The sequence below is a fragment of the Orcinus orca genome, chromosome 2 (genome assembly GCF_937001465.1).
Source record: "Orcinus orca chromosome 2, mOrcOrc1.1, whole genome shotgun sequence".
NCBI classification, from domain to species: domain Eukaryota; kingdom Metazoa; phylum Chordata; class Mammalia; order Artiodactyla; family Delphinidae; genus Orcinus; species Orcinus orca.
The window spans coordinates 133,051,730-133,069,298 of record NC_064560.1 but is presented as its reverse complement, the minus strand read 5'-3'; the positions used below and the strand labels follow the sequence as shown (position 1 = coordinate 133,069,298).

The window sequence follows — 17,569 nt, the reverse complement described above, 5'->3', positions numbered from 1 at the left end:
AGCCGCATAGCACAGGGAGATCAGCTCAGTGCTTTGTGACCACCTAGAGGGGTGGGATAGGGAGGGTGGGAGGGAGGGAGATGCAAGAGGGAAGAGATATGGGAACATATGTATATGTGTAACTGATTCACTTTGTTATAAAGCAGAAACTAACACACCATTGTAAAGCAATTATACTTCAATAAAGACGTTAAAAAAAAAAAAAGCTCACTGTGTGCACATACAGAGATCAGGGATCAACCTCAGCGGACACCATCTATTTTTATAGCTGGTCCCTATTACAGATATCACATACGTCTGGACCTTACTGTTCTTGATTTTATTTCAGAAGTGTGTGGAGTTACGTATTTGTCATCTAATTATCTGTACTTTTTGATTTGTAGATGATCCCCATTTTTTATATTAGTGGTCAGCACACTATGGCCCGATTCAGGCTGCTGTCTGTTTTGTAATAAAGTTTTATTGGAACATAGCCAGGCCCGTTCATAGCTATGGCTATGTCTGCTTTTGCACCACAATGACAAAGTTAAGTATTCTGCAAAGCCTGAAATATGTATTACCTGGCTCTTTACAAAAATAGTTTCCAAACCTCTGATTTATGTTATAAAGTGTATTGAAACTTTTGTGTCCATTTTACAAATACCATATTCATTGACTGACTGAAATTGTTCATGAGAGGAGAGCAATAAAATAATTGGATTTTATTCCATTCAATAGCATGAGAAATATTTTTTAAATACTGGAAAATATTAGTCTTATGACCCCACTGTCTTTCAAAGGTGTACATTTCTTTAGTATCAAAAGATTGGTGTGGGCAGGTGGGCCTGTGGTTGGGGGCAGTGAAGGAGAGAGGAAGACACAGACAGAAAAGACAGAGAAAGAAAGACATGAAGGATGGGCATAATTCCATGAGCAATAGTTGTTTAAAAGACAGTTTCAGCAGCAGATTCTAATTTTTGTGAAATTATCCAGAGAGAGACTGAAATTCACAGTAACTGATATTATCTCTAAACGATTAATATTATGGCTGTAATATGTAGCAAGCAAGCGTTCATGTGTGATTCTGAATACTGTGGCCTCAATACACTAAAACTGTAATCTACCCAATGTTCACCCCAAAACTGAGCACCATGCACTTCAACCTGAAAACCGAGGAGCTTATTATCCTCCCTCGGGATTGTTAAGGTGTACATATCAAGCGCCTATCACTCTTCAGAGTAATCCAGATTCTGAACTAGGGTACTCTGGCAGTACCGTTCACTAAAAATGGAATAAGAAATTTTTTTTTGACTTTCACTTTGAAATAGCTGAAATAAGGTTTTATGCAGGAAAAGAAGATCTGTATCTAAAAACATTTCTTCCCTAAAATATTTTGACTTTTCAAGTCCATCAACAAGCAACAATATCCCACTCATGAGAGTAGTGCAGTCTGTCAAACACACGAAGAGGAAAAGCAGCACGGTGATGAAAGAAGGATGGATGGTCCACTACACCAGCAAGGACACACTGGTAAGATCCACAGCAAGAAGTTTTCTCTTGTCTTGCGAGCTTTAATTAGAGGAGCTGCTGATGCCCTGTCAACACTGTGGGATGTCTGGGTTACCAGGAGCAAACCTCAGTGCAGGCAGGGCACCGGATTGGGGGAGCATGTTCACAGTCACTGAGTGTCCCAAGTAGTTGAGCTAACAACGGAGTTAGAAAAAAGTGTAGGCAGCAATCTCAGGGAAACAAACTCATTTCCCTCCATTACTTGAGATGATTTCCAAACAACTTGAATGTCTTGCCTGTCATTTTACAGGCTTGCTTTCAGAGCACTCCTCTGTGATTCAGGTTTTTTTTTGAAACACTGCATTTTAGGGAGAGAAGAAACGATGATAACTATTATATACTTCTTAAATCCTTAGGTGTTCACTTAAAAACTGACCTATTCAATACAGGAATCCTATATTTTATTAGATAAAAGACAACACATTTTAATTTTTTCACATAGTCTGAGTAGTTCATTACTTCTTATTTTCCTAATAGTTGATGAATGAGTTTGTGTGTAAGAGAGAAAAAATTTGATGTATGTTTCAGTTAAGTTAATTGACATTTAGTGCTAAGCTTCTTTCTCAGCTATTGGTAGTGTTTTCCTCATCACCCCCTAGCTGTAGGATTCCTATCATTTTTTTAGATAAATGGACATCTATAACCTAATCGCTCTAGCTATAATCTCAACCTTCTCTTCTGGAGGGAGATTTACATGACTTACTGTAGGACTCAACTGAATACTATCCAGTCCTTCCTAGACATGGTAAAATATTTGAAGCATATTTAGTGTATTTGACTGGTCTAAGATAGGTGTGGAAGAGACCAAGAATAGTATCAGGGCATTTTGGCCTAAAAAGAAGAAACACATACACACATACAGACACACAAAGACCTGATCACCAAATCATAGAAGTTTAGATCTGCAGTGAGCTTAAGAGAGAATTGAGTTATTGATGCACTCTCCTGGTGTTGTTAAGTCGATGCCATGGAGTCAACCTTGCCATCCTACAGAACATTCTTTAGTTCTGCTGTAACAGTCAGAGCTCTTCCATCTCTAATGGAAGCCAGAATACCTGGCTGGATCAGCATGGCATGCCTTATGTTCTAAGATAATAAGAATATATAAATATTGTATCTCCTGTTAAGCCTTTTTATTTTATTACAGCTACAAATCCACTTTTAGCTCTTCAAGCCATCAAATAAATTTTAAAATGGAGTTTTCTATTTACTATACATTCAGTAAGTGCCAGGCACCGCTTGGGTGCTAACACATCATCTCCTTTATTATTCATAACTCTCGGATGTAGACACAGAAACTCACCACACATTTGCTGAGTAGTCATCTTCTAGAGTCTTGAAATTGAGTGTCAGTCTTCCTGGTCCAAAGCCCATGCACTTTCCACCATCGAGTCTGATGTCCCCAGTGGGAAAATGTTTTGATTTTTATCTATCTTGGATATTTTTTAAGTTTTTAAAAGATACTAAATCCAACTTCTGTTTCAGCGGAAACGGCACTATTGGAGATTGGATAGCAAATGTATTACCCTCTTTCAAAATGACACAGGAAGCAGGTACTACAAGGTAAGGGTGGCTCTTTCCTTGACTGAAGTTTCACACCCCCTCTTTCTTTCTCATGGGAATGTAGAGTATCAGAAATACAAAATACATCCAACAGACATGACTCTTTTGGAGCTTGCTCCAAGGGATATTTTTTCTTCTCTGTAGTTTACACATTTGGGGGGAATCAGGTTGTGACCCCATGTTAGTCATCTGTGAATTTCAAATATCCCTGTGGAATACTTCTGGCCCCATGTGATGGTGGGGCAGGAGCGGGAGGAGGAGAGAAGAAGCTTAACTGACTATTTTAGCAGAGATGTGTGATTTAACTAGAAAATTCAAGGTCACAGAAGATTAGCGAAAAGTAAATTCCTGAAATCTGTTCTATCCAACTTTGTTTGTTTTGTTTTGCATTTGTAGCCTTGCCGTACGTCACTGGGGGTTAAGAAACATTTTATGATTTCTCCATGTATTGTCAATATTCACAAGGAACACTTTCCTCTAGAAAAAGATTTGTCAGCTATTTTCATTCTGTCTCTCTACATGAAATAATACAGGTGTCATATAACGTTATCACCCAGTAAAACACGGTTCCAAAAGAAGTTCATACTGAAGACACTATATACTTGCTCCTTCAAGATTAATGCAGGCTCAGGCAAAGTTGGTGTCGTTCTCCATGGCCCCTTTACACAGATCTAACAGAAAAAGGAGACCTCATTAACTTTTCAATTAAAAATTTGTTTTAAAAGTTATTATTTCTTAGTCACTCTGTACCTCCTGGAAGACAGTGTGGTGATTAATTTTTTTAGTATCTATATTGTCTTAAAAGCAACTACTTTTTAGAGTCTGAGGGCGGCCGAAATGGCTGGCTTGTTTTAAGATGAGGCTTCTGCTACTTCTCCTGGTGGCGGCGTCAGCAGTGGTCCAGAGCTGTGCCTTGGCCAACCTGGGAGGCGTGCCTGGCAAGAGATTAAAGATGCAGTACGCCACGGGGCCGCTGCTCGAGATTTGTGTTTCCTGAGGTTATAGGTGGGTGTTTTAGGAGTACACGCGGATTGTTAGCTAGCGGTACCCAGGCATTCTCATTGAAGGAGAGAATTACCTCCCTCAACCAATATATAGACACATAGCATCTTTCCTGTCGGTCTTCAAGCTAGCCTAGTAATTAGGCTTAATAATTGTTGGCAAGGATCCTTTTGCCTTGTTTGGCATGCAGGCTCCTAGCATCTGGCAGTGAGGCCAAGAAAATAAGGTCTCTGCATGCATGATGGTCTTCTTCTTGAGCAACATGATTGAGAACCAGTGTATGTTAACAGGTGCATTTGAGATAACTTTGAATGATGTACCTGTGTGGTCTAAGCTGGAATCTGGTCACCTTCCATCCATGCAACAGCTTGTTCAAATTCTTGACAATGAAATGAAGTTCAATGTGCATATGGATTCAATCCCACACCATCGATCATAGCCCCACCTATCAGCACTGAATACTCTTTTACACTAAGGGATTTTTGCAAGAGCAGCATGAGTGACATTGTGAAGGCCTGTACGAAAGACAGCAAGCCGTTAGTACAGACCAGATGCTTTCTTGGCAGGCTCGTTGTACCTCTTGGAAAACCTCAACACAAGGCAGTTTTTCAGTGCTGGCACATTTTGGGATTCTGCACCTTCGTGGAGTGCAATAATACTGTATAGTTTTTTTTTTTTTTCTTCCCCAAGTCCACTCGGTTAATAGTTTTTTTAAAAAATGCAGACATTACTACTTGTACTTCTTTTTCTCTCGGTCATATTTGAAAAAGTAGAAAACTGAGTTGCAATTTGATTTTTTTTTTCAAAGATGTCTGTTAAGTCTTGTGATTTTATATGAATTTTCCTTTTTTATAGGTTAAAATTGATCTTTTCAGGACTAGAGCTGAAGTTCCCAAATACTTTATAAGAGTTTATCAGACATCTCTAATTTGCTCGTGTCCAATTTATATAGTTTTCAAAATACTGCAGATTGTGAACAGCACATTATATAAGATTATGGGGGGAAATCCTATATCCAGAGTACTGTACAAATTTGTGTATGTGTGTGTGCGCGTGTGGGATTACCAGAGAGCTACTAAAAGACCAACCACTTTTTAAATCCTGTTAATGTAGTTCAAGTGTCCTGCCTTGACTGTCAATTTAATGAGTTGATTAGCTGGGCTTTTATACTTAACTCAATAAAAAACTAAGCAGATGTAAGTTCAAAACAAAACAAAACAAACAAAAAGCAACTACTTTTAAAACCACTGTCTGTGGTTTTTCTCATTAAAACTATTCATGGGCCTATATTATTATATTAACATCTATCAAATCAAATTGTATGATTCATTTTCAGTGCCTTAAAGAATAGTTGAAATTTAAAAACAGCTGCGCATACCCAAATGCATTTCAAAAGGGTCATGATTTTACCTCACCGTTATAAAAATTATCATTTACATTCTAAGTCTTAGATTTTGATGCAGATTCAAAATTATTATTCTTATTCATACTTATTCTTACCACATGAACATAGTAAAAAAGTCACTTGAATTTTTCTGTAGAAAGGAGATGATAAATTTTCCCCTACTAAAGATATTTTTGTATTTTTCTTAGTAATATTCTGTGTCTTACTAAACCATTTGATGGCTGATTGTAATGCCATTTCTCACATGTCCCTGGCATGAATTTTATTTGAAAGTTTACATAGTTTTGATAAACTGCGTTTAACACACTCTTTCTTCCACAGGAAATTCCTTTATCAGAAATTTTATCTCTGGAACCAGCAAAACCATCAGCTTTAATCCCTAATGGGGCCAGTCCTCACTGTTTTGAGATCACTACAGCAAACGTCGTGTATTATGTGGGAGAAAATGTGGTCAATCCCTCCAGCCCACCACCAAGTAGCAGTGTCCTCACCAGTGGCATTGGTGCAGACGTGGCCAGGATGTGGGAGATGGCGATCCGGCATGCCCTCATGCCCGTTATTCCCAAGGGTTCCTCCGTGGGTTCAGGAACCAATGTGCACAGTGAGTCTGCTAGTTTTCTGACTATCTTTAGAACAGGTGAAGAGAGACTCTTTGGGGATGATTTATTTTATTGGCGAACATAGGGTCTCCAAATAAAAGCTGCTGCTACACATACTAAGATATGTCATTCATTAAATGATCCTATTTTATTTTTCATTTTACATTAAAATTCTGAACAAATGCATGTCAACCCAATATATTAGGCAATAGCAGAAACCTAGAGCTGTTGGTCATAAAAGAAGAACTAATCTAGTCAGCTTGAGCTTGACCTGGAATGCCGGTCTTGCCATTTGCAAATGTGAGTTAACATATGTCCTCAAAACCACCTAATATGCTATTCCGGGCAGGACGCTTAGTGTGCAGAGTACCTGGAAACTCTTGATCATTTTATCCCAGGAAGAAACCTCTGTTCATTTAGAATGAGATAAATTTTACCAAAATGCAAACAGGATCAAGTATTGAGGATGAATTTCTAAAAGGTATTTTAGAGGAGTATCTATTTAAAATGCAACTTAAAATCTTATAATGGCTATTAATAATGAAGCCTATGGCAAAAAGCCCTCTGTTTTCACATCACAGTATGTTATCTAATGATCTATCACAACTTTTTAATTGATCTCTACAACCAATATACATATTAATAGAATATATATGCCTAGTTGGGTGCTAAGCATTTTATGTGAGGTCTCTATTTTAATGCCTAAAATAACCCCAATAGTTGGATGTTAATGATTAGCCTGTTTTACAGGTGAGGGAATCAGGCCCTAGAGACATTAAGTTGTCTCAGCTTGTACCAGAGTTACGACATGGCACACCAGTATTTGAACCCAAGTCTTTACGACTCCTAACTCTAAACTGACAAAATATTATTATTTTTCAAAGCCAAGTACAGAGTAAATCTGTAACTGTAAAAGGAAAGAAACATTCTAATAGACATTTTTCTAGAAAAGTCTAATCATTATGGTTTTAAAACAGCCCTGCAGCTTGATTAATAAGCATGTATTTACTTGTTTTGCTATTATCTCTCTTACTTATTTTGTGTGTTTTTGAACATGTATTTCCAGGAGATATTTCTCTGAGTATTTCGGTATCAAATTCCCAGATTCAAGAAAATGTGGTGAGTGTGTACCTACTAATATAAAACTTGCTACTGTGATCCTTTATTTGAAAATAAGAGCATCATAAAGTACATTTTTATTGATCTGAAATTTTAATTTTTTAGTGTTTTCTAGAAAATAAAATAGGGTCCTTTTGGATGTTTTTCTTCTATAAAATTTTAGAAACATTACATTGTATCAATTCTCTTAGTGATTTTCTATCATCTGTTCTGCAGGGTGGAAAGTTAAATCCCTACTTTTCATCTCAGATAAACAATTATCCCGCAGTGCCTGATTTCTCACATGTTTGCGCATCTTGGTACTGGAATTTTAAATGGTTGATACTATGTAATACCAGATAAAATGAAATAAATTATTTGAGTTGCATGAATAGCTTAAACATGTCCTATTCTCATTCCTTGATTGCTACCCAGAAGTGCTGTCGTATGACAGGGAGCTGCATATACTCTTACAATCACTTGTACTTAACAAGGAGACCTCAGAAAGCTGCATAAATCAGATTTTATGCATCCACATTCTAGCACCCTAGTCAGCTGTGCCACATAACTCCATCCTTTCAGCTCAGTTTTTGAAAATTGTAGATCATACATGTTATGAAATAATTTACACTCTGTCATATGTTTGCTTCTTTTGGTTATACTTTGTCACTGTAGCAAGCAGCCCAAAAGTAATAAGGCCTTTCCTACCTCATCCTGTGACTCGATCTTTCCCTCTATTTTGACTGCTATATATACCTGTCACCAAAAGGAAAAACTTTGTAGCCTTACACTGATCTGAGTCTATTTTTTAAAGAATAAACTCCATGAAACTCGATTCATCACTAGCATAGCTTTGCAACCTTTGCTAAATTGGCATAAAGTAAACTGAAAACCAAATATGATTGAGAGAATTAGGGAAACTTTGTAATGAAAATTAGACATATTCTTGTTCTGTCAATCATGAGCTAGATTTCTAAAGACCTGAAGGTTCCTGTTGTTCTTGCTTAGCCAGAGAAGACTTTGGGAAATACTGATCTACCTATAAGCCTCTTGGGAAATTCTAGATTCCTGTGGGGTTCTTCCACCCTGTTTGGCTGAAAATTCTGGGTGGCCATTGAGCTATCAGAGAAAGATGGAGTAGTAGTTCGGACTCAGAATACTGGAGTAGTATTAATTCATTTTCTTGTCTTCAGACAACCTTGAACTCTGAACCATGGATACTCTGAAGGGATCACAGGATAGAGAGAACTTGTAGTTGTTTTCTGGGGGGAAGGACAAAGGGAAAGGATAGCAATGTATGGAATATGCAGAGGGTAGGATGTGATGTAAAAGGACTTTTATTTTTGTTTTTTTAAAAATTTATTTATTTTTGGCTGCGTTTGGTCTTCGTTGCTGCACGTGGGCTTTTCTCTAGTTGTGGCAAGCGGGAGCTCCTCTTCGTTGCAGTGCGCGGGCTTCTCATTGCAGTGGCTTCTCTTGTCGCAGAGCACAGGCTCTAGGCACGCGGGCTTCAGTAGTTGTGACACACAGGCTCAGTAGTTGTGGCTCGCGGGCTCTAAAGTGCAGGCTCAGTAGTTGTGGCGCACAGGCTTAGTTGCTCCGCGGCATGTGGGATCTTCCCGGACCCGGGCTCGAACCCATGTCCCCTGCGTTGGCAGGCGGATCCTTAACCAGTGCACCACCAAGGAAGTCCAGGACTTTTATTTTTGAAAGGACAAAGAGTACAAGAGTGGAGGATAGGCAGAAAATTCCATAGGATGTCATAGGAATACTGAAAGTGAAAAAGTATTACATTGTGCTTTCATGAGTGTGGTCATCAAAATCACAGACTAAGCATAGTCATCTAAAACAGAATGCTTTACTTAGCAATTATTATGTCAAAGAGGAAAGAGTAGACATTTGGAGACTTGTTAACCTCCAGAAGTGGTAAAAGTAGAAGAGTGTGGTTACCTCACAGATGAGAATTTCATTGTGGATTGTCATCTTTCTGTGGTGTCTCTGGCTCACTCACAGGGATTCAGCCCCCTCTTCCTTCAGTTTAAATTCATGTGGATGTGGATGATTGATAAAGAGGCAGCCACAGCATTTTAGCCATAAAGAACGAAATGGTTGGAATCAGGACTCACATAGACATATGCTTGGGAACCATGATTATTTAATGTGAGATTTCTAAATAACGATTGCAATAAGCAAATCACTTTTTGAATACTGACATTATGTATGTAAATGATATAGAGTTTTAAGTCTTTTTTCTCTCTAATGAAACCTATATAATTGAACATTGGAAAATTTCTGCTGCTTAAGATTAGAATAGTTGTCCAACATTACAGTATTACATTAAATTGAAGAGTGGGTTTTTAATATAGTTATATTGTAGATTTCATCTAGCATTTAAATTTTAATTGTTTATGTTTAAAATATTTATCAGTGTTAATGATATATTTAATAAAATTATAGAGTTTATTAGGACTAATCTTTTGTTCCACTTCATGTTTGTTTTTCTCTGGACTTGCACCTATAGGACATCAGCACAGTTTATCAGATTTTTCCTGATGAGGTACTGGGTTCTGGGCAGTTTGGAATTGTTTATGGAGGTAGGTTAATTCACTAAGTATTTTTATTAATTTAAAGTTTTAGCATTTTTGTGTAGAAAAGTAATATCTCCAAGAAAAATATAAAGGACCTATATGTAGATACGTTTTTATGTATGTCTCTCTGTGTTTGACCTCTTTAGAAATTTCTCTTGAGGTAGTCACTAAATGGAAATTTGGTACCTTTCTGTTTTGAAAGAGAAATTTTTCTACTACTAAATATCAACAAACTTTTGCTTAAATATCGACAAACTCTATACACTATACTGGTTAAATATTGGTTTATTTAGACAAAATATTGAGAAACAAGGCAGCTGTAATCATAAAGATTCCTTTTCCTCTTAGCATATTTGATCAGAATGCTATAGAAGTCCATTCAAAAATTCTTTAATTCTAACATCTTTAATAATATTATGTATTTTGGTAAGGTTTGCATTTTTTACATTTTTGAAGTAAAATACTGAATTTTTACCTTTTTCTTATTGTCAAGCTATTTGGTGAATTTAGTTAAAACTTCTGCTGCTTTTGATTCTAGCCAGTTCAATGACATTTTTCAAGTCTTTAAGAAAGATTTAATATCAATGTTTCACCTGCCCTATAAAATGACATCATAACTTTCATTTCCTTAATATAATCAGTAACAGATTGTCTTTTTTTGGTGAGGTTAGGGTGCTCTGAAATAATCACAATGTCTCATTCAATATTATTTATCATAGTATAATATTGTGCTTTTTATTTAAAAGCTAATTAAATTCTACTCTAAAAGTAATTTTGATTCTTACAAAATGCACAGATTTTTTTTTGATAGAAAATCTATCAAGTCAGCAACCATTGTGCTTTTTGTTAAGGCATAACTATATAATAGAGGAGACCAAGTACTACATAGAAAATTCTTCTGCAGTGTAATAATTGCATGCAAAGAAATCATGGTATATAAAGAATAGTAAATATACATAACTGCATATAGTGTGGAGGTGAAACAGCGATAAGAAATGAGGTTAGAGAAACCAGCAGGTGCCAGGTAATTTGTAACATCCAACAGTGAAGGAGCAGGCATAGGAAGAGGCCTCTGTAAGCTGTGACAAAGTGAGAGAGTGGCATGGACATATATACACTACCAAACGTAAAATAGATAGCTAGTGGGAAGCAGCCGCATAGCACAGGGAGATGAACTCAGTGGTTTGTGACCACCTAGTAGGGTGGGATAGGGAGGGTGGGAGGGAGGGAGATGCAAGAGGGAAGAGATATGGGAACATATGTATACGTATAACTGATTCACTTTGTTATAAAGCAGAAACTAACACACCATTGTAGAGCAATTATACTCCAATAAAGATCTTAAAAAAAAAAATGTTACGGCTGGACACGTATGGGATGAGGCAGATAAGAACAGTTACAGAAGAGAGGTCAGTTGCCATAGTGACAGAAGCATAGAGACAAAAGAAGCTGCAACCTTGAAGACAGTAGATGCAATAAAAGTCTGCATTGGAATAGAGATTGCAGCGAGTCAAAGAGTTAAAAAGTGATGTGAAGAAAGTAGAGAACATGAAAGCAAGACAATAGTTTTGTCAGTTGGGAAGGGAAGTATTCTGGAAGGAGTTGGAAGGAATAGTGAAAGTGGGATGTAAGGGAAAGGAACGCTAGATTTACACCAAATGTAGAAATAATGGAATTTCAAGTTAGTTTGTATGTGACCAAAAAAATGAATAATTAGGTTCATTTTCAAATTCAATTAGCATTCCTATATTCTATGCCTTCTATAATCTAGTAGTGTAGGAGTTAAAAGCTTGAGGGTACCCTGTGATTCCCTAGAAAACTTGTGAGAATTAGATGGGATGTGATGTACGTAAAGGGACTGTCAGGTGATGACAATGATGATGATGATGATAATTCATATCTTTGAGTGGGTATAGTTATCTGGGCACTCTGTGTACTGTACGTATCTTATTACACCTAATTCTCACAACAACCCTACCATTGAAGATGAGGAGCTCAGAAAGCTTAAGTGATTTGCTCAAGATCATGAAGCTAGTAAGGGACAGAGCCAAGACTTTCATTTGTTCCATTATAACATACATTCGTTTTTTAGGACTTTAAAATTATACTTTTGTGTGTGTGTGTGTGTGGTACGTGGGCCTCACCATTGTGGCCTCTCCCGTTGCGGAGCACAGGCTCCAGACGCGCAGGCTCAGCGGCCATGGCTCACGGGCCCAGCCGCTCTGCGGCATGTGGGATCTTCCCAGACCGGGGCACAAACCCGTGTCCCCTGCATCGGCAGGCAGACTCTCAACCACTGCGCCACCAGGGAAGCCCTAAAATTATACTTTCTTAAGGAGAGGACTTTTGCCCGTGGTATGAATATTTTCTATATCAAGTAGCTCAATATCCTGTTTCTAAAACATATATTTTACAAGAAAATATCAGGCTGTTCATGCAAATAGCTTTTAATGTCCTAATTCTTTTGTGTTCTAAATTGTAGCTAATTTTATAGTGCATATTTGATGTAGAAAATGAAGCTAAGAAGTGAAATCTTTATGGATATAAGTCGGTGCTCATCAGAAATGTTAATTTATTCAGTAAAGCATTTTTATAATTCCAAACGGTTTTTATAAATTCTGGTATTCTTTAATAGAGATGATATATAATAAGATTATGCTAATATTTCTCTTTTTTATTTTAAAGGAAAACATCGTAAAACAGGAAGAGATGTAGCTATTAAGATCATTGACAAGTTACGATTTCCAACAAAACAAGAAAGCCAACTTCGTAATGAGGTTGCAATTCTTCAGGTACTTTTTTGGTTTTTATGTAGGGCTATAAAATGTCCCCTCAACTTCTGCAAAACAAAGAAAAGTTATCCAAATATCTGTGGCATAGATATTTAGGAACATTTTTAAATAACTGAAAAGGCAGGTCAAGCATCAAACTGCAGCCTGTGTAGTATCTTTCCTGAGTCTAGGCAGCGTTTTTTTATTTTTCTTATGTACTTACTTCTAGGTTTTAATGTATTATTAATTCTCATTAAATGGGTAATGTTTCAGCATTTGCTCATAGTGGGCACGCTGAGACCATTTTGTTTTACATTATCAATGAACTTGCCTTCATAAACATTCCTCCTTTATGCTGTGATAATTATATGAATTGAGTACGTAGCTGTCAGCATATCAGGTAAAAGAGTAATACATGTCCGAGAATATATGATCTTGATCTTACTAATGTGCTCTTTGTGTCTCACTGTAAGCCTTTTATTTAATATTGAGACTGTTCCTTAACTCTTCTCATTTTTAAAGCCAGTCCCTTTTTAAAGCTAGAATTTGTTAATAAAAGGTATTATGTGATATATATAATTTCTATAACTATTAAAACTTTTTCTGCAGATCAAAAGGAAATGGAGCAGTTGTTTGCTAAATGTGGTCAACCTAGCTATCTAGTCTAGACAATTTAGACCATTGAAAGTGCTCATTTTTATATAACTTCCATAATTCTCTACTTGTCATGCAAGCTGATCATAATTTCTAATTTTTAGTTTTATTGAATAATTTTCATTTGAACATTGCTAGCAAAGCAAAACAGATTACATTTCTTCATTTATTGTTTTATGTAACTGCCATTTATTGAGTTTATACAATAAAATGTTGAAAAAGATATGATTTCTGCCCTAAAGGAGCTCATGTGTACAGACAACTGAAAATAATTGCTGCTGTACATAAAAAATGACATAAACTTTTCTGGGACTCATATTTTCTAAAGATGGTGTTCTTGTGCCTTTGGACAACTAATGTAACACAGAGAACTACCACAGTGTTCTCTGCTTTCTTGGAAGAAGATAACTACAGATCTTAAGCTGACAATTCATAGATTCATAGCTTAGTCCTTGCTAATCAGATTCTTTTTTTTTTAATTATTCTTAATTTGGCCACATTGAGCTGCAAATGACATCTTTCCACACTTGGACCCTGCTGTCCTGGTCTCCACCCTCACATAGTGTCCTGAAGGCAGACTCCTTTGCAGCTTGCCACAGTTGGCATAAGGATAAGACATTTATCCTTCCTTTCAGGACATAAGAGGAGTTTCCCGGTTAACATGGATGGTTATATCTTTCTACATTTTATTGCAGCTGCAGAGGAAGGTCTAATTTTCTGTGTATAGCCCTTTAATTGGCTTTCCTGAGCCTGTCAACACATTATCAGCTGCTGACTCTGTAGTAAGGTAGAAAAATAAAATACACCATAAACCGACTCCATCACCTTTGCAGAAGAGTAGCTGCAATCAACAACTGAGATGCAGTAAACATACATTTGGCAAAAATTCCATTGTAATGTGAAAAAAGAGTTTGCTTAGGTTGAAAGTCAAATTCTGCCCCTTGAGCATATGAAGCGTTTGAGCAGCTCTTATATTATGGCCTGAAATCTCAAGAATCCTCATCACTTATCACTCGTCCCCATTGTCCCCAACCATATTTCACTTGCTTCATCAAACTCATATTTATTGAGTACATATCATGAGCTAAGCACTGTTCCAGGCTCAGTGGATACAGTGGGGACAAAAACACACAAGTCCTTCCTGTCACGAGGCTTTAAATTGTATTACTCAGGCTTACTTCTAGTCTGATGTTTGCAACATACTTACGTGTAGAATTTTTAATTACAAAACCTGTATAAGGAGTCTTATTAAGGCTTGGCATAAATATATGAGGTTCAGGAGTTCATACTTTATCAAAAGTTGACATTTGTTTCAAACTTGTTCCTCAAAAATTACTCTGACCTATGTCCTCTTTTTCCCATGGTACTTATCATCTTCTAGCCTATTACAGAATTTCATTTATTATATTTGCTGTGGGTTTCTTTCCCCATCCCCTACCCCAGCCCCTCCACTGGAATATATACATTTCAGGAGGGAGGATATTGTTGTTTTGTTGTATCCCAAACACCAGAGACTGTTCCTGACAAACATTAGGTATTTAGCAAATATTTGTTGAATGAATGTTTGTTGAATTAAAATTGTACAGAGACATCCTCCTGTCACATAAGAAGACATATTGCTACATAGTATCCAACCAGGTAGCAAAAGTCCAGACTCTATTTTCTATTAATGGTTAATTGGTTAGTTAAGAAGGATCGTGTGTGTTTTGTTCTTTGAAATCCCTCATTCCCCTGTTTTATATTGCTTCTCAAAAGAAAGAACTCATTTTTTGAACCTGAAAAGACAAAATGGTAATGAGGCAAGCGATAAGGGAAGGGTTCTGACTCACTAAGTGATATGTTCAGGGAAAGTACCATGATTGAAATCAGCTGAATGGTGGGGAGGGTTTTCTTTTACTAATCTTGAGGAACAGAATTCTGTCCCTCTGGATATAAAAGTGATACCCAGAAGCATTTGGTATTCTCTGCCCTGTGGTCTGTAGCTTATGAAAGCTGTTTTCCTGGCTTATGGTTATACCTGGAGTCTGACAAGTTCTGCCCCAACCCTTTCCTCTTTCTGATTCTCCAGAGGGGATCAAGTGGGCCGAAATGGCTGATGGGAGAAAATTCCCCTCATGCAGTTCCGTTAGTCCTCTGGTCGAATTTTGATTTGTTTCTGTTTTTGTAAAAAAAAAAAAAAAAAAAAAAGCACCTTAGCTTATAGAAAACTTCAAAGTTGTATAAATGCAGAATGTGTAAAAAAGTAGACTTCTTTTTCTATTTCATCTTCTTTACATAACCTATGTGAAGGCTTTCCAAAGTCTGATTCAGTCATTGGAAAACCAAGCTCTTTAGATATCTTTGAATAGTTGGAAAATTAAGGCAAGTGTGAATCTTTTGGCATAGTTATCCCTTATTTATATCTTTTCGAGTAGCTATTTTCATTATCTCTAAATGCTTCATTATTATTATTATGTTTCAGAAGAATGTTAATTAATGTAGACGTTAAACTTGGTTCAAAAATTCCCAGAAGATCCTATTTATATTGTTATTTTAAAAGTTGTATCTTGATTTTTAAAAAGGTAAATTTGAAATTACTGTTTTTTCTATTCATGTCAACAAAATAAGAATAAAAAGATAGTTTACGATTATTAAGGGTGTCACAGAAAACTGACTTTTACAAGGAGGTGCAATTACATCTTATAAGGCTTAGAAACTTAAAATCTAAAATAAGTGATGTGGGCGTGATATATTTAATATAATTTATCAACACAGGCTTGTTTGGTCTAAATTAATTTTTATTTTCTAACATAGTATCACAATGCATAAAAAGCTTTAGGATAATACTTAATTGATTTACTATTATTTTTAATTGATTTACTATTATTGAATATAATATATGAATGAATATTATATTCTATCTGATTTGAATATAATTCTATATATTCAATTGATTTACTATTTTGAATTTAATTCTAATTGATTTACTATTATTTTTCTTCTTTATCTTAAATATCAACTTATTTATCTAAGGAACAATACTAGAGCTTCTGTTTATAATACAGTATATTAAAGCATTTTGGAATTGTAAAGATGCTGAATACAAAATGTAGGAAACAATGTGTAAGAATTTTACAGGCCATCAATTCAGTGTATCCCCTTGCACTTATCTCCTGAAATTCCCCCATCATTCTTATTTCTCTGTTGTGTGGAAGTCCTCTTCCCATTTTAACTTTAAAACAAAATAACAGCAATAACAAACTGTGAGCTCGATATGTCTGCCACCTCTCATAACTGCAGCACGTTTTATATTGCCACACTTCAGATTTCTGCTCTATGCCAGTTTCCATTCTTATTCATAAATTCCTTTCTTTGATTTCCACACTTTTCTTAAAATACAAGGCCCTTTGGTCTTCTACCTCTGCCCAACTATCACCCTTTGGCTATATTTTAGTCTTTACCCTAGTTGACTAGTCTCAGTCCTTCAACAGCATTGATCATTTGCTCCTTTTTAAATCTCACTCCTCACTTCATCCCTGCACTTATCAGGCCCCGTTTCACCTTCTCTGCTAGCTCCATCCTTCTTGAACTTCTTCTGTTCGTCTAAATGATGTATGCTAATCTGGAACTCATTCCCAGAGTGAGCTCATCCACTTTAAGAGAGTTGTCTGTCATCTCTTCACAGGTCATTCCTTAATTTATCTCTTGAGCTCCGTTCTTTCACAGACACTTCAGTCTCCTGTTTCTGACCTTAGGACATCTCCACTTTGCTGTGCCAGTCTTACCCAAACCAACCAGCTGAAAACCAAACGATTATTCCTAATGTCTTTCCCTGCAAGTTATTCTTTCCCTAATTTTGTCTATTTTGCCATCATTCTTCCAGTTTCTAAGCCTAGTATCCTTTACCTTCAATTAATAAAAATATTAAGTCATTCAGCAGTACCCTGAAGCACTTCCTTCTTTGATACAAAGCGATTTACTGGGCCTCTGGGTCATATAACAATGAATGAAACCTTTTAGGATGTTTATCATCTATTTGAGCAGATAGATACAAGTAGCTACAAGTCAGGATAGCTGTGGAAATATCATATACTTATAGCTGATTCACTTTGTTATACAGCAGCAACTAACACAGTTGCAATTATACTCCAATAAAGATGTTAAAAAAAAAAGTCATGGATTATGACAGAGGTCAGGACATTGGAATGAAGGATTACTTCAAAGAGAAATATAGCATTGGCGAAATCTTGAAAGATTCACTGCCTTTTGGTAACCAAAGAAATGTTGGAAAGGGTCATTAGGCCGAGGGGCCACCTTAATAAAATAAATATACTATGAAATGTAAGTAGAAAACTAGATCAT

The 17,569-nt window shown here is 36.4% G+C and overlaps 1 protein-coding gene and 1 pseudogene across 1 annotated transcript in view; both read left to right on the top strand.

The window, feature by feature from the left end:
• PRKD1 (protein kinase D1) overlaps positions 1–17,569 on the top strand; it is a 332,705-nt gene that overhangs the window by 280,287 nt on the left and 34,849 nt on the right. The window contains exons 8-13 of the mRNA XM_004282149.4: positions 1,386–1,509; positions 3,034–3,111; positions 5,840–6,119; positions 7,184–7,236; positions 9,737–9,809; positions 12,489–12,595. Coding sequence (XP_004282197.2) covers positions 1,386–1,509; positions 3,034–3,111; positions 5,840–6,119; positions 7,184–7,236; positions 9,737–9,809; positions 12,489–12,595 — 715 coding nt within the window. The remainder of the gene's footprint in view (positions 1–1,385; positions 1,510–3,033; positions 3,112–5,839; positions 6,120–7,183; positions 7,237–9,736; positions 9,810–12,488; positions 12,596–17,569) is intronic.
• LOC101276886 (thioredoxin reductase-like selenoprotein T) lies at positions 3,968–5,203 on the top strand (annotated as a pseudogene).